The 21526-nt window shown below is 41.5% G+C and overlaps 1 protein-coding gene across 3 annotated transcripts in view; it reads right to left on the bottom strand.

Moving 5' to 3' along the window:
* Positions 1-3672: 3672 nt before the first annotated feature.
* The window catches only part of LOC111588712 (fibulin-2-like), a 30869-nt gene continuing 13015 nt past the window's right edge, over positions 3673-21526 (bottom strand). For 2 of the 3 annotated variants that reach the window (XM_055012833.1, XM_023299226.3), the window contains exons 3-17: positions 17705-17819; positions 17245-17374; positions 14842-15043; positions 13814-14032; positions 12976-13086; positions 12352-12453; positions 11426-11557; positions 9218-9355; positions 7730-7870; positions 7276-7404; positions 6571-6696; positions 6090-6206; positions 5860-5988; positions 5376-5499; positions 3673-5047 (exon numbers count right to left, since the gene is read on the bottom strand). In XM_055012833.1, coding sequence (XP_054868808.1) covers positions 4690-5047; positions 5376-5499; positions 5860-5988; positions 6090-6206; positions 6571-6696; positions 7276-7404; positions 7730-7870; positions 9218-9355; positions 11426-11557; positions 12352-12453; positions 12976-13086; positions 13814-14032; positions 14842-15043; positions 17245-17374; positions 17705-17819 — 2273 coding nt within the window. In that variant the 3' untranslated portion in view covers positions 3673-4689. The remainder of the gene's footprint in view (positions 5048-5375; positions 5500-5859; positions 5989-6089; positions 6207-6570; positions 6697-7275; positions 7405-7729; positions 7871-9217; positions 9356-11425; positions 11558-12351; positions 12454-12975; positions 13087-13813; positions 14033-14841; positions 15044-17244; positions 17375-17704; positions 17820-21526) is intronic. The other variant, XM_055012834.1, reaches the window with a different exon arrangement.

Consider the following 21526-nt stretch of genomic DNA (forward strand, 5'->3'; position numbering starts at 1 on the left):
AAGGCATCTAAGCCGTGGGTACAGAACTAAACTCTGCAAAAGAACATTACCAGGAACCAATATGTTGCTTCTAGGTATTTTCCTGTCACAAATGTGCATTGACAATAGAAAAAAAGAATGATAAAGATCATGATGAAGTTTAAAATTTCAAAGAAATCTTATTTTATTATATGACTAGTATAAAAATATTCTATATATATTATGAATAAGAAAATACATGTCTTAAGTAGTGATATAATAGTGAAATGTACATCTTAAAATAATTACAATATAACTGCTTGAAAATTCTGGGTAAATAATTTGCAGTGCACTGGAGCAATGTGGATTTAGTGCCGTGCATAAACACGAGTCCTCCTTTAGTCCTGACACATTCTTCATTCATTTTCCTATGAGCCAGATTTTCCCTCGTACCACCAGTTATATCAATTTAATGCAGAAATCCTGCAGCAAGAACAACAATAATAACATCAACCTACCGTTACAAAGACCTTTAGGTGGGAAAATCAAGATGAAATAATATAGTATTCATAAGTAAAGAGTCAGTACATTGAAAATACATAGAATGAAACTGAATAAAGTGCAATAAATAACTAAATAAGGTGCAAAGAGTCAGCTAAACAGAGCATGATAAATCTTAAAGAATTTTAAAAGAAAACACACACCCACAACTGACATTAACAAAGGATTTTTTATTATTATTTTTTTTTTTACACCTATTACAAACTTAGGCCCCATTCTGTTTTTTGAAGCTTCCAAAAGAAAACATAGTATCAAGACTCTGAGGAGAAAATGAACTGCCAAAAAATAAAATTGTGTAATATTGAATACAATAAGTCTCCTCATCAGCAGGTCAGAATGGGATTCGAAAATTGCAGCTAAAACTTACATTTTCACTTGAGCCTTATCTTAACTCTAAATTTGAGAGAAAGAACAAGCCTTATAGTCTCATAACGATAAGTCTGTAAACACGGATGTTAATTGAACCAGAAAGGAAGCATGACAAATGCTGGTTTCATTTTAGACATAGTGGAACCAGGTCACGTCTTCATTTAAAAAAAGTTGAAAAGATCTTCAGGGTGGAAAAGATTAAAGAGATAAATATACATACAGTTGTGCTCATAAGTTTACATACCCTGGCAGAACTTATGATTTCTTGGTCATTTTTCAGAGAATATGAATGATAACACAAAAACTTTTCTTTCACGCATGGTAAGTGGTTGGGTGAAGCCATTTATTATCAAACAACTGTATTTACTCTTTTTAAATCATATTGACAACAGAAACTACTCAAATGACCCTGATCAAAAGTTTACATACCCCAGTTCTTAATACCATGTATTCCCCCCTTTAACATCAATGACAGCTTGAAGTCTTTTGTGGTAGTTGTAGATGAGGGTCTTTATTTTGTCAGATGGTAAAGCAGCCCATTCTTCTTGGCAAAAAACCTCCAGCGCCTGTAAATTCTTGGGCTGCCTTGCATGAACTGCATGTTGAAGATCTCCCCAGAGTGGCTCAATGATATTGAGGTCAGGAGACTGAGATGGTCACTCCAGAACCTTTACTTTATTCTGTTGTAGCCACTGACAGGTAGACTTGGCCTTGTGCTTTGGATCGTTGTCATGTTGGAACGTCCAAGTATGTCCCATGTCCCCAGCTTCTGGACTGATGAGTGCAAGTTTTCCTCCAGTATTTTCTGATAACATGCTGCATTCATCTTGTTTCCTGTGCCTCTGTAGCTCACACATCCCCAAAACATCAGCGATCCACCTCCGTGTTTCACAGTAGGGATTGTGTACTTCTCATTATAGGCCTTGTTTACTTCTCTCCAAATGTAGCGTTTATGGTTGTGGCCAAAAAGTTCGATTTTGGTCTCATCACTCCAAATGACTTTGTTCCAGAAGTTTTGAGGCTTGTCTCTGTGCTGTTTGGCATATTGTAAGCGGGATGCTTTGTGGCATTTGCGTAGTAACGGCTTTCTTCTGGCGACTCGACCATGGAGACCATTTTTGTTCAAGTGCCTCCTTATTGTGCATCTTGAAACAGCCACACCAGTTTTTTTCAGAGACTCCTGTATTTCAGCTGAAGTTATTTGTGGGTTTTTCTTTGCATCCCGAGCAATTTTTCTGGCAGCTGTGGCTGAAATTTTTGTTGGTCTACCTGACCGTGGTTTGGTTTCAACAGAACCCCTCAGTTTCCACTTCTTAATTAATGTTTGAACACTGCTGATAGGCATTTTCAGATCCTTGGATATCTTTTTATATCCCTTTCCTGTTTTATACAGTTCAATTACCTTTTCCCGCAGATCCTTTGACAATTCTTTTGCTTACCCCATGATTTAGAAGCCAGAAACATCAGTGCAGCACTGGATGAAAGATGAAGGGCCTGTCAAGAGCCCAGAACCTCACTGACCTTTTATACACACACACTGATTACAAGCAAATAGATCACAGGTGAGGATGGTTACCTTTAGTAGCCAATCAAACCCGTTTGTGTCAACTTGTGTGCCTGTTATCAGGCCAAACCTCCAGGGTATGTAAACTTTTGATCAGGGCCATTTGGGTACTTTCTATTGTCATTATAATTTAAAAAGAATAAACACAGTTGTTTGATAATAAAAACTATAGCACAACACTAACCATGAGTGAAAGAAAGATTTTTGTGTTATCATTCATATTCTCTGAAAAATGGCCAAGAAATCATAAATTCTGCCAGGGTGTGTAAACTTATGAGCACAACTGTATATGTAAGCACATTTGTGATTACACTGAGGCAACATGTGTCTTCAGTTTACTGTATTTGTCATTCCCATAACTGTTAAATCTGATACCTCTCATCTCTTTCTTGGTCCAGGACAAGTTTCAAAACTTCCTGTCAGTGTCCCTAAGCTCATAATAGATGTGTGTGTCTTCCCCCGGTGTGGGATGCATGATTCACTGTCTCTGAAACACAGCACCACCTAATCTTGAAGAGCAGATAAAGCTAATTAGGGGAAAAAGACATCAGTCATTGCTCCGGGCCTTGTTATGTACTGTACATACCACGAGTGGCATCTCAGTCACTGGGTGTGTTTGAAAGCTTGAGTCAGTCATACACACATAGCTATTATTATTATGAGTTATGTCAGGAGGAAGGTCTTAGACTCTGAAAGCTGAATTGAATGCTTCCCTAAAACTTCTGGGGCTTAACATCTATTATGATTTTCACCAAGGGGCTAAAATTAGAGCAGAAATCGCCAATATGTGCCTCTTTTTTCGAGATGACCTTTGACAGTATAACTCATGTGGGAGAACAGAAAACTGGCGAGGGGCTCTGTTTGGATGTGCACGCATTAATACAGCTGTCACCGAGACACACACACCCTTTCCAATGATTACAGCAGGTCCAAGATGTTCACTGAACTCTGAGCAGCGGCAAAAGAAGAAAATCAGCAGGTATTTATGGTGTTTGTTTGTACTATCAATGACTGAAATGCATTTAACAGCTACCATGCTTATTTCTGTGTCTCTTCTTTCAAACTGTTGTATAAGACACTGCTGTCTCTTTGGAGGAAAGCCAGTATTTGAAGGTGTAGGACTTGATTCATCCTGTAGGTGGGAGTGTGATACTTCTTATTTTACAGACTACAGTCGATGAAGCTGTAATGTGCAGAGCCGACAAGACCTTCCACAGTAATACAAGAAGACTTCAGTCATTTTATTTCCGATATTAAACACTACATGGCCATTACTTTTACTGGCCGTCATAAAATGTGTGTGCATGAACTGCCGCGCGATGATGGATGACGCTCATGTTGAGTTCACTTGCGAGGTGTGAACAGCTATGTAAATAGGATATTTACTGTGTGCAATGCTCTGACAAGGATGAATTATATATTTTAACAGCTTCACTGGGAATGTTCACACATTATACAGAGTATTAGACAGAACTTGTGCGTAAGAAGTGAAAACAACTGAGGAATTATTACAAAACTGAGACTTCTCCTCAAGCAATAGTTCCTTCTAAAATAATAATAGCCAGCATTCACCAGAACGCAGTGGTGCTTTTTAAATATTTTTCTAAAATACTTGAATCTAGCATAAAAAAATATGATACATCCGTGCATAATATATCTGATTAAAGGGATGCATAAACACACCATAAAGATTAATGTTAAATTAGTTTTTTAAATACTTCAAAGACAGAACATAGACAGCAGTGCAGGTTAAATGAAATGAGACATATAGTTGTTCTGTAATGGAAACTCAAAGAAACTAAGAAAAATTCTGCTTTTTCACAATTATTAAGCTACAAATTGCCATGACAGGATCATGTGAGCAGAAAACTACGATATATAGAAGCTGCTAGTACAATGGCAAAAAGTTATATTTTTGTGGTGCCATGAACATTTTTGTATTCTCAAATATATTATTTTCAACTCAATCTTTAAAACTTTCAAAATACGGAATGCTTATAAAAGATATGCAAGAAAAAAAATGTTTCCATGCAATCACAGAGTAAAAGTGACACAAAGCTCCTTTCTGAATATTCAACTACATTTATGGCAATGTCGTAATACTAACTTCATCTGGATAAAAGCAAGGGTAAGTATTCAGACTCCTCGTGACAGACAGTGGCGTCGTTAAATAGTGATATGAAAAGTCCTCGTGAACTGCATTAAGGTCCATACTGGCCACAGCACAGCTCCGGCTGTTAGAGTGAGCTGGCTGTGATGAAGACATAGATCTTGGCCTGGAACGTGGTAAACGTCCCCTGTCTCCAAAGCTTCATCTCTACGTCGATTAGGAAATCCCTCGGACCCTGAACTTGTCGGTGCAAGTACACAGCGCCCGTGTAGGCGTTCAGCTTCCTCGTGCTGAAGTAGTTTTCCTCGTTTCCCCGCGTGATGCTGACGATGACGTTGTCTCCGGAGTAGGCAGGAGACGGTCCGATGCGGAAGATCTGAGCAGGGATGACGATGTTGGACTGGAAGCTGAGGTAGTAGTAGGTGATTCTCAGAGGAGAGTTTTGGCACTCCAGGTAGTTGGGACAGCTGATGCGCTCACAGCGACTACCGGAGGCACAAAAAATGTTATTTGTGAAGCATCTTTAAACAACAAGGCAATTCAAAGTGCTTTAATGAGACAGAAAACGCTTTTTATTGTGCAAAAGGGAAGGTCAGAGATGTTAAGAGATAATAATCATCATGGAAAAGCACAACACTTACTGTCAAATTTGTTCTCGTTACAATAAAATCAATATCAAATACTGTACCTCCAACGACACCGATCAGGAAAAATAAGAATATACATGTACCAAGCAGATTCAAAGAAACATAACAGAATATTAACCTCATCAAAGAAGATCCAAATAAAATCAGGGTTAAAGTGATGACTCACGTGTCAGACACTTTGCGGTAGTTTGGTGGGCACCTGAAAGAAAGGCAGCGGTAGCCTCCCTGGATGTTGTAGCAGGTCTCAGCCAAAGAGCAGTTATGGGCCCTTGTGGCACACTCATCGATATCTAAAACGCACAATTAATACACAAGGCCTGGTTTACAGCCCGGAGAGGAGGATAATAGAACTTTGAGGAAAAGCCTCCTTGTGGGGGAAAAGATTGCTCAAGTAAAAAATTCAAATTAGCATGACAAGACTTTTAGGCCAATAAAGTTTTATAGAGTGTGTAATTACTGCGCCACTGTAAAACTACCAATTATATTTATCTGAGCAGAACCATTACTGCACAATCTGCGAAGAGTTAAACGGATGCTGAGCCATTTTTAAAACGCATTTCAGAGCAGAACTCAGTGAGAAGGAACATGCACACTGTATGAAGACTGTATGCATGATTTTATTGTGTTGTTTGTTTTTGGGGGGTGCTCACCTCTGCAAGATCGTCCGTTTGGAGACATGGTGTATCCGTATTCAGGACAAGCACACTGGTAACTGCCTGGAGCATTCACACACTTGTAGGTACACAGATGGCCGATGCTCTGGGAACACTCGTCGATGTCTGGGTGACAAGGAGGGTGTGTGAATTTGAATTATGAACTTGCAGAAACTTAAATTTTGAATAAATACAGAGTTTGTGACGTGTAATAGAGCGTGCCCCACCTTCACAGGTGTGCCCATCCTCCCTGAGGTAGTAGCCCTGTCTGCAGTAGCACTGGTAGGAACCGTAGATGTTGGCACACTCCTGACTGCATGGGCTGCCCAGACACTCATTCATATCTGGAGATTAGAGGTTAGAGCTCATTACTGTCACACTGTACTTGATCAAAGAATTTTCAATGTTTCTATCCTAACATATAAACAAGATGTTGTTATGAAGCCAATTATGCTTTTACTGGATCCCGCTTGAAGGCATGGCATGATATACAGTATAATACACTAATACAGCGAACCGCCATCCCTCTTCTGCTACATGCTGTGCAGTGGCCAGCTTTAATATCAACTCAGTGTTAGAAAGACACACACACACTTACATACACATATTTTTACGCACAAATTCACAAAAACATACAGCGACAAGCATCAGCATGCACACACAGATGCACACACACACCCATACAGACAGACATTAACAAAAACACACCTTCACAGTTCTTGCCATCACTAGATAAGCGGAAACCAGAGGTACACGAGCATTCATAGGAGCCTGGGGTGTTCTCACAGGTCTGGGCACACAGACGGCCGGGGTAGCGCCAACACTCGTTTACATCTGAGAGGAACAAGCAGTATCATCATACCTCGGCAACTGCATTTTTGCACTTGTGTGCTCGCACCCATATGTGCAAGTGCATGTATGCAGCCAAGCATGTGCAGGTTTGCTGTCCTGCACAACTGCGTACGTGTGCATGCCTGTGCATGTTTGCGTGAATGTCAACGAGAGTGTGATGTGAGGGGACCGTCTGCTGATAGTCTAAACACTTGAGCTGAGTCCATTATTATGAGAGTCACAACACAGTGAATCACAAACAGAGGGAGCTGCTGCTGCAGCAGCAGCAGGGCCTGAACAGAGTCCTTATGCAGCAGGAGACGTGACCGGTGGGCCAGCGGCTACTGCAGGAGTCCAGCAGCAGAAGCTGGGAAACAGCAGCAGCTCTCCCACCACAGAATAATAAAGCAGCAGAGTGGGCCGACAGAGAAGAGGGGCGGCTGTACAGTAGTGCAAGAGGGAACAGAATGAGCAGGAAACAGGAAAAGAAAGAAGATAAAACCATAACAAAAAGGTTGTTTTGTTTTTTGCAAGTTCAGCAAGTATTTTTTCCTCAGATGACACATATGATGTTCAACATACCCACACACATCCTCCTGAATGAGTCATACTGATAGCCTGTCTGGCATTCACAACGATAAGAACCAGGCAAATTATGGCACAGCTGACCCTCTCCACATCGATGCAGGCTGTCCTCACATTCATCCACATCTACAAGACGCACATGATTGCAAAGAGATGGAGAAATGAGTTAAATACTGATGACATTCAGCTTCACTCACTTCCTGTTATTGTAAACTCAAACACATGAAAACGTGAACATTTTTTATTATCAGGTTTCTACTTTTTGATCATTTATTTAGTTTATTATTTTTCATTCTTTAAATAGTGCTATGAAATGTGTATTCAGTTTTTATATTGATGTATGTATGTGGGGTAAATAAACTCTGCAACACATTTCTTGCCGACACTGACCTAAAGACTGTCTAGCACGTCTGATTACATATGCTTCATGCGTAATAAGCACCAATCTTACCAACACATCTGGATCCATCAGGACTGGAATGATAGCCACGGCTACAGATTATCTTCCTGTTGCATATGTAGGACCCCACTGTGTTGATGCAGTTAAACGCTGGACTGCACGGTGGGGTCAAGGCACCACACTCATCAACATCTAGTAGAGAGAGAAAGACAGAGCGAGTGAGATAAAGGTGAAGAAAGGCAGAAGAAGAGGAAAGCCCCAAAGGCACAAAGACAAGGCATAAGAGACCAGAACATAGCTCTTAAGCCACACTGTGCTGTGATATCAAAGCAAACACATCACACAGTTGTGTTGCTCTGGATAACTTTGTTGTGTGTGTGTGTGTGTGTGTGTGTGTGTGTGTGTGTGTGTGTGTGTGTGTGTGTGTGTGTGTCTGACATTTTCTCCATTTTCTCATTTCTCAGAGCATTTTTTTACACTCCTTTTATAGTGGCGTCTGCCGCCTCGACATGCCCCAGTTCCTGCCCCTGGGGGCTAATTCCACAGCATCAGTTTGTACTGGAGTAGGACAGAGGATTGGCTTTTATCCACCCCTTTGCAGCCCCTAACAGCAACTTCTCTGATCTCCTGTCTGTGTGGCATTTAACCCCTCTGTCACTGCAGCTCTGCTGATTCACCTGCGTGCTGTACAACCTTGCATCTTTACAGACTATGATTCACCTGTGGGGAAATTTCTCGTTGTGTTTCTGCCCTGGTTCACTCATCTGTTTGGGAACAAGATAAGGAATTACTAAAAACAAAAACAATCCTGACTTATAAAAGGGCAAAGATGCATATTTTATGATTTAACCTTAAATACAACGAAGGGTTTCGATATCAAGCAAATGAAAGCCGTACATCCACCCTTCAATCTAAAGACCGGGCACAATTGCAATCAATGCTGCAAAAGACATTGTATTTTTTTTCATGTGGAATGATAAATATCACATAGAAATATAGTACGATGACTATCTATGAGCCTGATTTCATTTTATCCATCTTCTTAGATATAATTCCTTCTGAGAAAGTGGCTTAAAGGACAAACATCTACACAGAATATCGTGAATAAGGCCTATTAAAGTAAACTGATGCAAAAAAGAAGCTGAAGTACAGAGAAATGGATAAAAATAATGGGGAAAACTCAGAGTGAGGGAGAATCACTTTTAGAAAATCTGCAGCAATATTGAGTGTTTTAGAGCAAGATTGGCTAAGTGGATGTGCTACATAAAGCAAAATCATGGAGGCAATGGATGAAATCAATGTGTCTGGGTATGTGTCAGCAGATTTTCTGTGTGCAGAAGAGTGCAGCTTTCTGTGTTTACTGGTCTATTAATGTAAATGCTTACTGTGATTTGCTGTGTCAACTGTATTTGTGAATTAATTAATGTTTCTTTCTCTTTCTTTGTTTTTTCTTTTCTTGCTTTACTTATTTTGTATCATTACTTACAATTGCACCTGTATGCACTAAAACACAATGAATACCTCCATGGTGTCTCTTACCTACACAGCTGCCCTGTTGGTCCTGTTTAAAGCCTGCAGGACAGCGAGGGTTGGGATTGCACCTGAACGAGCCCTCTGTATTTACACACTGGAAGCCAGCTCCACAGTTGTGGCTTCCCAGCACGCACTCATTAACGTCTGCGGAAATACATAAATCATCTAATGAGGATCAAGTGCAAATAATGTCAGCATGTAACACCATAATGTACCACTGGATGGCAGTGTGGGTGAATGGCAGACTGCACGTCTCCCTCTAGCTGCTGTTCATCTGTCATAAAGCTCTCAGTAAACACTCAAGAGGTTAATCAAATATAAAAGAAGTGTATTACAACTTAGGAACCTAATGTCTACTAATCAATCTTGCTACAGCCAGAACAAGCATGAGTGACAGCTTATTATTTCAACTAGATGAATATATCTAACGAGTCAAACCAGCACAAGTCACAAGCATCAGTCTTCCTGTGCAGCATGTGAGTGAACATTTCAGTATATTCCCCCAGAGTCCTCCAACACCTGTCTACTAAGGGCTTTACCTCCTGTCAATCAGTCTTCCACATCTGTTGCCTTAGTATGAACCAAAGCTGGAGGGAAATAACAGTCTCAAAAGATCAAAAAATGTGCTGCGTATGTGTGTGTCTGTGTGAATAATGCATAAGTGTCTTATGTTTTCAAGGAGGTTTTGCCTCTGTAATTGCTGTGTAGAGGCCTAAACCAGCTCTGGCAAGCAGCCATGCAGATATAGGGGAGGTCTCTACACAGTGATTGAGCATCTTGCTCCTGACACAAACCTGGCAGAGTCGACAAGGAGCTGAGTGAGCCTGACACCAACAGAGAAAGAGAAAGAAAAACCAGGAAGCAGGATAAATGTGGGAGAGGTTGGCTGTGACTTCCCTCCCCACGAAGGCAAAGGCCTCAAAGAACCTCGAAAAGTCAAAAGAGTCCAATCGCCGCTGCATGTGAGAATTAACAACCCAACAATGTGCATGGATTTCAGTATAGTGTGCAGTGTATAAATACCAACATTAAAAGGCAATTTTGACAGATCATCATTAATAGGCTTTCAGCGATGTAAACAAGAAAGAACACGAGTTAGACCCCAGCTCCTGTTTTTCACCAGCTATCATTTACACTTTGGCAATTTTTCCTAAACGGAAGTCCATGCTACATTAGAACTCATGTTTGTGCTGTAACCATCACTGCTGACAATCAACTAGACTGCATTTCATCCAAAAAATGTCCGAATTTGTTGATTATGACTAAAGATGTTGCTTATAAGATGTCACCAGAAAGAGTAAGATGAGCTGCAGTATGTGTATGAAACCTGTGAATTCTGGTGCGGACGGATTAAGCAAAAGGTAAGAAAGATATTGAGTATTGATGCAATATTGAACAGTTAACTCTTGGTCTAAACTGAATTATTCTGTTTACAGACAAGAGAGGAAAACAAATATGTTTCTCTTTGAGTGCTGACTTTGCTTCATCTGTGAGAGGTGTGAAATGAGTACTTCTCTACAGCCTCTTGTCAAGTTATAAAATGGAATTGGAAGTATAGCACAAAGATGTTTCTTTTACACTCCCCATTTATGCCAATGACCTGAAGTGGTAACTGTTTGAGGCTCACCCATTAAACATACGTTCTTGCTAAACGCTCATTTTGCCTGACTGAACATCTTTCAAACTCACAGGAAGCGTGGATTAGCTGCGTCTCTTCGCCTAAGCCTATAGAAACCCATCTGCAGTTACTAACAGCTCTTATAGCACATCTAAAACTCATCTTAGGAACCCTTCTTCCAGAACACTCCTGCTGCTATATGAATGAAACCTCTGCACAGGCCCAATTTATGGTGCATGGAAATAATGAGACGTATTGGGAGGTTTACTATTGCATCCCAAAGTTGGGCATCACTCACAAAGAAAATTCAAGCAGACCTTCATAGAACAGCAAGCAAATACTCTGGTGAACAGCAAGTACATTCTATGGAGCACATACGGAATCAAATGTAAAAGTACATAGTCCTGGATGTGGAGAACTAAAAAAAGTTGGATTTTCAATACTTATGTCTCAAGGCTGGTAAAAGTACTTGTCCCTGAACAATGCTCTTTCCTTACATTGTGCAGCCATGCTTCCTTGCTGCTGTTTACATCATATTAACTGTTGGTGGAAGTGAATGCTTTGATGCTGCTTGATGCTGATAAGGGGTAATATACCTTCACAAAGGTCATTGTTGATCTGGTATCCAGGGGGGCAGGTGATCAGTCTCTGACAGACATAACTCCCCGCGGTGTTCATGCAGCGTTCATTCACCTGGCAGGCACGTGCAGACAAACACTCATTTATGTCTGGGTGTTGAAAAGAAAAGAAGCGAGACAAATGTGTGAGTGTGAAGAAAAAGAAGCGCACAAATTAAGATGCTCATCGCACAGGTTTGGAAAAAGCAGGCGACAAGACAATAAAAGCATCAAGTGACCGTCGTCTGTAGCAGTCAGCGGTTAGAAGCAGATTAAAGAGGCAGGTCGAACCCTCCTCTAGGAGACAGATTAGGGGCAAGGCCACTGGGAATAAAATCCACACAATAAGAAATTTGCCACCACACCGAGCTGCTCTCTGTGTCACTGTCACAGTTTGCTGCTATCAAGCATTAGATGGACCCATGGTTGTGGCTAAAGTTAAATAAGTATTCCCTGCGAGACAGCTTAGACATACAGAGCAGCAGCTGATCGGTTTGATGATAAAACACACAGTCCACCGCCATTCTTGGGTGGAAATAATGGGTATATATGGTATGCAATTGGTAAGATATATCGTGATAATGCATGGACAGTTGGGATAATCCCCATGGTAGAGACTCAGCTCAGGAACAAGATGAAAACTTCTCCCACATGGGATTAGAGCTGTATCTCCTCTGCGAATCTGGAGGCGCTGATGAGAGAAAGAGACAAATCAGTGGCAGACAGTCTTGCCAAGAAACTCTCCTCAACTGGAACCAAAGTCTTCTGGCTGAAAAGAAAACTGAAATGAGGACAGAAATTGCAAGCCTTGTTTCACTTCTGTGATTGCACTGAATTTCCTCATGCTACCCTAGTGTAATGTTAGAAAATGTTTTTGGCATCATCAGTGGGTTTTGGTTCCTTACCTTCACATGTGCGTCCATCAGCTCTGAGGGAGAATCCAGGAAAACAAGAGCACTGTGGCCTTCCGCCCACCGGGGTGCACTGTTGCTCACAGATGCTGTTTCCTGAGAGTAACACGGTGAAATAATTTGGTTTGATCAAGTCAAATGTGATATACTGTACCATTTCTCCACACAGCACTATTTAGGCATAAACAGAGGGGAGCTTTGAGGCTCTCTGTGGGAGACAGAACAGTATTTACTGTATAGCTGTTTGCTCATTTCCTTTCTCCTGGTTGATCCCTGACCTGGTCATATTGTATTTCTCACTTCTGGCCCACAGTGTGGAGGACCTCCACCCTGGTGTCATGGAAACCAAACAAGAGTAACAAAATGTGACTGTGCACACATTATGATATGGAGGTCTCGTGAGAACGAGTGGCTGTTGCCAGAATGCTGCTTGTGTTTGACATTTGCAGCACATTTCATGGAAAGCCTGAGTATGAAATAACAACATGTCAGTCTATGGGAGCCTGTGCTCACCTTTCTACCAAACATATTCAACTCGATCAAGATGTGACTTCTGCTCTCTGATTAAGCCATAATGATGAATGAAAGTGCTCATTGATTAGGCCGTGAATTTCGAACCTTCACAGGGGTCGAGTGGGAGAGCAGGCTGGGTGGGAGGTGGAAGTGTTGAGGTGGGCTGCGCCGCCGCTCTGTCGACCTCCTGCAGTCTGTTCTCCTCATCCACCGTCCCTGCACGAACACGAATAATGTCAACACAGGAGCTATGAATTACACCATAATCACAAACTCCACCGCTCCATCCACGGCGGTCTTAGTTAGAGACTCAGACCTTGTGCAATGCCTGCATTTTCATCCAGTGATATGAGGCCAGTGGCTACAGATGAAAGTTGTAATAGCGATGGAAGTGAGACAGGAAAAAACACTGCCTGCAGACAAACATTTGGTTTTATTAGTGAGCCCCAATCCCTCACTGTAATTTGCTGAGAGCTCTGGCATTAGCATCCTGTTGAGACAGGCTTGTGTTGGTAAAAGCCACTGTTGATTAAAGTCTGGTACATTGCACAGTATTACTTGAAAACACTGCTAGACCGTGCACCTGAATAGACCTTCAGATTTAGCTGAACTCAGTCTTAAACAGAGAGAAAATGTTTTTTACTGCGGCTGAAATCATTTTCTACAACAGTGGAGATGTGACCAGGTGAGCATTGCTATCAGTCCAGGAAAGGGATGTTAGTGTACGGACAGAATAATTATTATTAGGCAGTATCGGGCCTTGCAGACGGGAAGGAACTCAAACAGGCCAGGAAAATAATACACAGCGAATGTGTAGACAAATGAGGTTTCTCTGACATGCATGCAGACCGCAAATCATACTTCAAAGATCACACGGCGCAGAGATTTGCTTTCTTTCTGGTAGCACCGTGCGACAAAATAAGACTGGCGATGCTCACTTTACCTGGTGCACAAGTGTAAGCATCCGCTTGAAGCACGTAGCCAGGGAAGCACTCGCATCGGAAGGAGCCTAGCGTGTTGATACATCTGTGGTGGCAGATGTTGCCCTCATGAATCAAGCACTCATCCATGTCCTCCACCTCAACAGGACCCTCAGCTGCATTCCCCCCATCCTGCTCCTCACCAATGGAGAAGGCCTCTTTCGGGTACGGGCTGTCAGATACTACAGTACAAAGAGAGAGCGGCAGTTGTTTATGAAAGGAAAACACTTTTTCAAATCTACAGTAATAATTACAGAGAAGATAAGCAGCCATTTTTCAACACAGCACGATGATAAGGAGGATTTCTTTTCTTGTTTTTCATTGTAATGTTTATTTTTACAACACTAAGTACACAACATCAACCACTGCCACATACCACATCATTCAGATCTTAAACAAGCTAGCAACGCCCATCCTCAGATGGGATCTTATAAAAATACACAAGCAGCTTAACAAGATGTACAAAAAGATGTGTGCTGGATTTCTGATTCTGTTTCACATATCGCCATAGGGATGGGCAAAACATTTGGCACATAATGCTTCAAAAAACAACGTGAATTTGATATGAGCCAAGTTTTTCAGTGCAAGGCAAATTCAAACATCAGCGTGGCTTACTGGAACAGAAACGAATGCAATGCCAGGAAGGCAGGCAGACAGTAGATCTCTTAGAATTACAGTGCATGGGCTGACATGGGAGGCCATTAAGGTGCACCATTTTTCACCAGGGTCGGGGGATCTAACTAGAGTAGCTCCTTTTAACAGCTAGTTTAACCCTTTGATGCGTAGACCACATGAGGAGATACCCATTTTCCATTGGATTTGGGTCACTTTTGACCCAGGTTATGCATCAAAGGGTTAAAGAAAACTGATTGCTTTTTATTTACATCAGCACCTTTGCAGGCAGTGAATCCCACATAACAACTTCACCTCTTTCAGCCTGAAACATGTCTGTGAAGCTTTCATATGATGTGTGAATGCTTGTTGACTATACCTTTTTTAGGCGGGGTAGTGGAGTCCAGAGCAGGTCTCTCTCTAACAGTGTGCCAGCCATCTTGATTCCCAGTCCTTCCGTCCTTCCCCTCGCAGCAGGTTAGAAGGATGTGTCTGCAGTGGAAACCCAGGTACTGGTGGGCTTCGCAGCGATGCCCCTCACTGCGGAACTGCAGCCCAAGAGAGCAGCAGCCACAGCACTCCTGCAGTTCAAACAAACTGTCTTTATGCATGTAGTCTTGTGTCATTCAAGTTTTTAGAGCAGCTGCTGTACATGGAAAAACAAACCACATGATGAAAAACACTACCCACTGTTAACCATAATGTATATAAGATTCAATTTTAACCACTCAGAAATGTGAAATTTGGTGTCTACTGGATGGTCAGTTGGTCCACCATTGACTGATCGCCTGACTTTTAATCTAGTTCTAGCAGGAGGTCAAGTATTCTACTTGTAAAATAAACTATCTCAATATCTACTGTATACAATGGATTTGCACAGACATTAAAGGACCCATACTATAAAAATTCATGTTTTCCAGTTTCTTGAAAATAATCACATCTCCAGCGTGTCCAGACACCTGCAAAATATGAGACCATCCGCTTTCTTTCTTTTCTCCTTAGATCAGAGCGTGTCACTGAACAAGCTGTTTAGCATCCCCTTCCTGAAAGGGGTGTGACAGCAGCAGCTTATTTGCCTTTAAAGCTACAGATACTGGAACAGCCCATTTGGGGATGTAATACTACATAATAGGAGCAACAATCAGTGGAGTGTTTGGAGCCGACACTTGAATTACACACTTTGAGAACACGTGAGACTTATGCTAACTTGTTAGCATTGTATAATATTAGACATTGCAAGGTTTAAAGAGGATAAATCCTCCTAACTTTAGTGATCATCTGGCTTTTCTGTTAGTGAGTTCAGATGAAAAGTGTCAACTACTACTCGATGGACCATCTTTACATTAATTAATTGCCCTCAGAGTGACTTTTAATTACTTTGGAGATCCTTGACCCTTTTTTAAAGTTATTTTTGTGGCCTTTCAGGCCATATTATAAGGACAGTGGAGAGAGAGAAGAGGGAAATGTGGGGAGAAGAACTTCCACCAAAGGGCCATGGACTGGATTTGAACCCATGACCTCTGCGTCAGGGATTATAGCAGCTGTTTATGGGGTGCCCATTCAATAAGCTACCAGGGCGACCCCTTGACCCTTTTTAATAGGACTATCGTCCAGCCAAATTGGGTCCATGTGCCTTGAACACTGCATTAGACTGAACTGTGATTTTTCACTGACCTTTTGCTAACATCAACATGCAGACTGCCCAAAGCATTGCTGGGCAAAAACATAATTCACAGAGCCGTTAATTTTCACAGTGACAAGTTAGAATTTAGGAAACGTTCCAGTTGTGCACAGCCTCTTACTCTATTCCATGTAGCTCCCAGTAAGCTCACCAGTGAGTGAATAGGAGAATAGTCTGACTCACTGGATGCAGACTGTGAGCGTAAGTCTGCCATTGGCTGCACATATCACACGGCTTTCTGCTCCACTTCTGCTACCTGATCAAACCAAAGCAACAACAACAACCACCTCCCAACAGCAACCTGCCAGACTGAAAATTTAGAGCTTTGATTAGGATTTGGATCATGCAGTAAAGCAGCCATGCTATTTTTTCCCCTATAAATTAGTCATTTTTGCTTGTGTGTTCCACTAAAACAATTTCGTAAATCTCATATAGCCAGACAATTCTGTGCTGCTACAGAATGGTCTGGCTTTTCAAGGTTAACATAATCATGGGAAAACGTTAAACTGAAGTAATAACTGCTGTGATTTAGTGTGGTTGTAGAAGACACAATATAGTATTATCATGAATACATGAATTCCTCTGAAAGGTGGTGAGAGCCACAGTTTAACAGCTCTACTGCACTATAGCTGCTCAAGTGACTCTGAACAGATGAGCTGGTTTCCTTTAACACAGATGAGTGGCTTTTGGAAATGAGACAAACACAACAACTGCACAGCTGCCACGATTGGACCCTTATTGGCTGCCATGAAAACCTACAATCCACAGTTACTGTTTTACAACATCAGTTATCAGTCCATGTTTCTATAGTTTTAGAGAGACAGAACAATTGTCATCTGACATCTCCAATTACGGAAGTCTGCATTGACGATTGTAGGAAAATAGGTCCTAAATCATTTTGTCTAAATTAATTAAGATAACTAAATAACAGGGAACTGGCACCACAGCAGTAATCCACAGAAGACATCTAGAATGAAGCTGTCTAAATGCTAAAGATGTTATTAATAAAGCTTAAATTGAAATTTACAGTGTCCAAGCTTGACTGTGAGCCTAGTGAATTGTGTTTGCTCTTTGCTGTGGTACCTGGTCACTGCTACTTGCCTTGTAGGAATCAACTCCACATTTATTGCTGGCGTCCTCTTCACACACACTCCCAGCTTTGGCCGCATTCATTCCAGCCAAACACCGACTTTCTCTCAGGGAACCGAGGCAGCACTGTTGTTGGGCAGTCCTGGCAGAGAAATGCACACGTGAGAAATGACTGCAGAACTGTTTGGGCTGCAACTGTGGACTTGCAGCAAGAACACGGCTGAATGAATTGTGTTTTCAAGTTGATGTGAATTTCGTTATAAAGAGAAACTAAGGTGAAAATCAGCTCTGATTACCATTTTGCATATCCAAAGAAAAGACGGGTCTCGCCAGAAAACACCTCATACCAACAAAACATAAAAATGTCTTTATTATGCCTTTGGTGTGCTATAATAAGGTCACCTTAATCCTCCTCAGATTTACCTTGTTGATAAGTCCATTGAAGTAAATGAGTATTACATAATGGTCTTACCAGCATATAGAGTGCCTGTCTTTAGTGGGAGGCTCCATGTTGTTGCAGTGACCATTAACTGAAGCCCATTTCTCCCCTGTCTCACAGCAGGTCTTCACCAGCTCCTTGGCAGACACTGTAATGAAACACAAACACTCAGATCCAGATTTATCCTGCTCAGTGCAGGCAGTGTTTCAGAGCAATCACATCAAATAATGTTTACAATGAGAATTCCGCTGGATTATAATAGTTAACCTTTACCATCCGAGAATCCCATCAGTGAGACGCTATAAAATGTCATTATTGATATCAGAAATGCAAATAAATCTCATCATATGGGTCTAACAGAAAGAAGCTGGTTTTGGTGACTGCATGCTGAAAATATCAAGTACAATGTGGGTTTTTTTCTTTTCAGACTCCCTGACTCTGCTCTCACTTTAACTGGCAAGAAAAAAGTATGAAACCCAACGTTCTATAAAATTACCATCAGAGTAAAATTGCTCTGTTTTGTTATATCCTGGTTAATCGCAGCTGTACCATGGTGAAAGGGTAACACATAAGCATTTCATTTTGATCTGGGTCAGGGAGCAGACAGAGCAAAAGCACATTAACCAGTTTACAGGGAAATGTATGCGTTTCTTCAATAACAGGGCAGTGCATTCCAACGTTGATTTGTGGCCTCTGCACTACTGCACAAGACACAACTCACGACATACTTGTAAATTGTCAAGCAATAAAATCATAGTTGAGGAGATTTTCACTCAGAACCACAAATATCAACCTCATAGTGATAACAGGAAAAAAAGTACAACATCACTAAAGTCAGTGGGCTTCATCTTCTGGGGACCACGAGTATATGTACTAAAATTCATGGCTCTGAATTCTTCAGTTTTTGAGATAATTCTACCTGAACCAAAGTGAAGGACAAACAGATGGACTGACCAACATTGCCATCCCTAGAGCCATGCCCTAGCATGGCAAAATAAAAATGATATGAACTACCCTGTAAAAATCTGTAATTGGCCTCTCACAACATGGTCTTTCGCAAGTTAAGCCTTAAAACTTAAATGAGGGCAGAGGTCACAAAAAGAAAAGACCAAGCAAAACTCATGTGGCAGTTCTAAATACAGGAAGCTCAGCACAGATAACTAAGGATGCCCAGGGTCACGCTAGCATTTTAACTTCCACATCCACTTATTTTCGTTGAAATACCTCTGCTTGACAAACCTATATAATAAGGCCGAGGTAGTTACTCGTAACACAGCGAGTGACTGCTGTGGTGCGCATAATTTAAAGGCTTAGAAAAAAATGCAAACCTCGAAAGACACATTTACTCTTTGATACCTAACTACAGTATCTGTGCCAACTGTGTACTTAAACAAGTCCCTTTGAACCTGTGTGAATGTGTATCAAAAGACTGAGAGCATAATTATTCACTCTTCTTCTATTGCCTCCTATTCATTTTCTCCAGGTGGAATCAGTTCACTCATCATGAACAAACACAAATTTGCTCCAAGTGTCCATCTACAGTGTGGATTGTATACAGACGTAAAACACATCCAGCTCATGGCCGTGTTTCCAAAGGATTTTGCCTTTGAGGGGAACTACATTTCACCAAAATAGCAACTAGAGATGAAAACAAAGATAAACTATTTTGGCCGAGCTATATCAAGTCTAACTAGGTCTCTTCCTTTCTCGTCGACAGACCTTATAATTTAGTCTATACAGCAACGCATCCCATTCAGCAGTGCAATAATTAACGAAGCTGATTTATTGTGCTTCCACAATAGCGAGCCAAGATATACATTTGAGAGGTGGCAGAGGTGCATCTCCCCGTTCCAGGCCTGTAATTAGATCTGTCCATTAGACTGACAATAACATCAGAAGCTTTGCTTTAGTCCAAATCCAGAACCGGTGACATCACACCCTCTGAAAATATGGAGCTGGAAATAACAACCAAAAAGGGCAACTCTCAACATGTCTGGAGGTGTCATAAAGCAGTGCGCTGCCACTAATCAAAGCTCATGTGTCTTCTCCTTTGTGGACTTGGCAGTGATTTACAATACAGGTGGGCTGAAGAGAACACAGGACAAACAATGTGAATAACAGCACATGCCAAGAGTCCCCCACACAGAAACTCATGCGGCTGAACATCCTCGATGATGAATGCTGAAAGCTTAAAAGCCTGTCCATGTCCGTGTGTGCATGGGTGTGTGTGTGTGTGTGTGTGTGTGTGTGTGTGTGTGTGTGTGTGTGTGTGTGTGTGTGTGTGTGTGTGTGTGTGTGTGTGTGTGTGTGTGTGTGTGTGTGTGTGTGTGTGTGTGTGTGTGTGTGTGTGTGTGTGTGTGTGCAGGCCTGTAATCACTGTCCAAGAACAGCTGGCTGTGACATAACAGGGAGGGCTCCCCTGCTAACACCATGACTTCATTTCCAAAACAGCCAATTCAGTTTCCAATTATTGACAACTTTTGCCTTAATTTCACTGAGCTTGTGAGCCAACACTCTTCTGATCCATCTTTTTGTACTCGTAGCAGGGGTTAGAGTTAGATGATGGGAGCTGTGACGGCTTGCCACAGTCTTTGATGGTTTCACACAGTAACCTCCAATCCAATTACTCCTCCTTGTGGTTAAATAATCTGAGTGAAACACCAACGCACACTTGCCAGGACTCGCCACAAATGGTGCATTGAAATATTTAAACATATAGCTCGTGTTTCCTGAGGATGCCACACATGTTCTTGAATTCTGAGCTATGCAACATCTGCATCAGACTCTTTTTGCATATTAAACTGGTGAAAGGAAATTCCGCTGCACGCTTCTGTCAAAAATACTTTCCAGTCTTGTAATTCGAACTTGTCTCCAATCTCCTTATTATGCTTTATGTATTCCAAGGTGTGTTCGCAAAGCAGAACACAGGAAATTTGCTCATTTCTTGCCAGAGGAAATCCATCTAAATCCTGATTTTGGACCTGATAGATAAAAATAACACCGAGGAAAAAATTCATACCTAATTGGTGGTTTTCAAGTTTCATATATTCCATTAGAGGTATCTATTTTCAGCACATCTTCAAACCACTATACAGAGCAACACTGTCTGAATGGTAACTACAGAAACTCAGATCTATGTGTTGTTTTGTAACTCATCACCAGTCTCTTTCTACTTATACTGTGGGTGTCTTACGAGTGGTTTTCTGCATCGAGAGCAGATGTTTTTCTTTTATTTACAGCATGGGTGACATGTGGATGAGGCGGTTTTTCAGTAAGGACCTGCTGAGGACAGGAGACATGCCAAAATTACTGGAAATGAACTTGAAGGCACCCTAGATTAACGAGAGTGATCTATCTTCTTTCAAAACTGATCTTTACGGCTGCAGGAAAGAACTCTTCCATGGCCAGCCCTGGAATTCACCCTCCATTCATCCTAAGAAAAATTATACATCTCTTCAACCCACTCCCACATGCAGACAGCATGTTGTGACAGTTTTTTTGATAAAAACAAGTGCTACACCAGTTTACTTCAGCTTATCTCTGATGATTTTTGATCCTTTAATCACGTGTTTTATAATTTTTTTGTCTGTGTGACATGCTTCTAATTTAGCTCAAGGTTGTGTTTCGTGTTCGGTAAAGTACGAAGGGAAGTCACTGAGAGGATGATGTGTGGAGGTGTGCTTCAGATGAGGTGATTACTGGGAAGACTGGGAAACCAGCAGCCTCACGGGAGATGGGTAATCACAGCGGCTCATGAGGGAGCAGGGAGTAGCGTCTGGCAATCAAGCCATAACAGTGGTCTCATTCATCACATGGGTATTATGCACCTCACAGGTACAGCCCCCAAGAAATCCT

The sequence above is a fragment of the Amphiprion ocellaris genome, chromosome 8 (genome assembly GCF_022539595.1).
Source record: "Amphiprion ocellaris isolate individual 3 ecotype Okinawa chromosome 8, ASM2253959v1, whole genome shotgun sequence".
Taxonomy (NCBI): Eukaryota; Metazoa; Chordata; class Actinopteri; family Pomacentridae; genus Amphiprion; species Amphiprion ocellaris.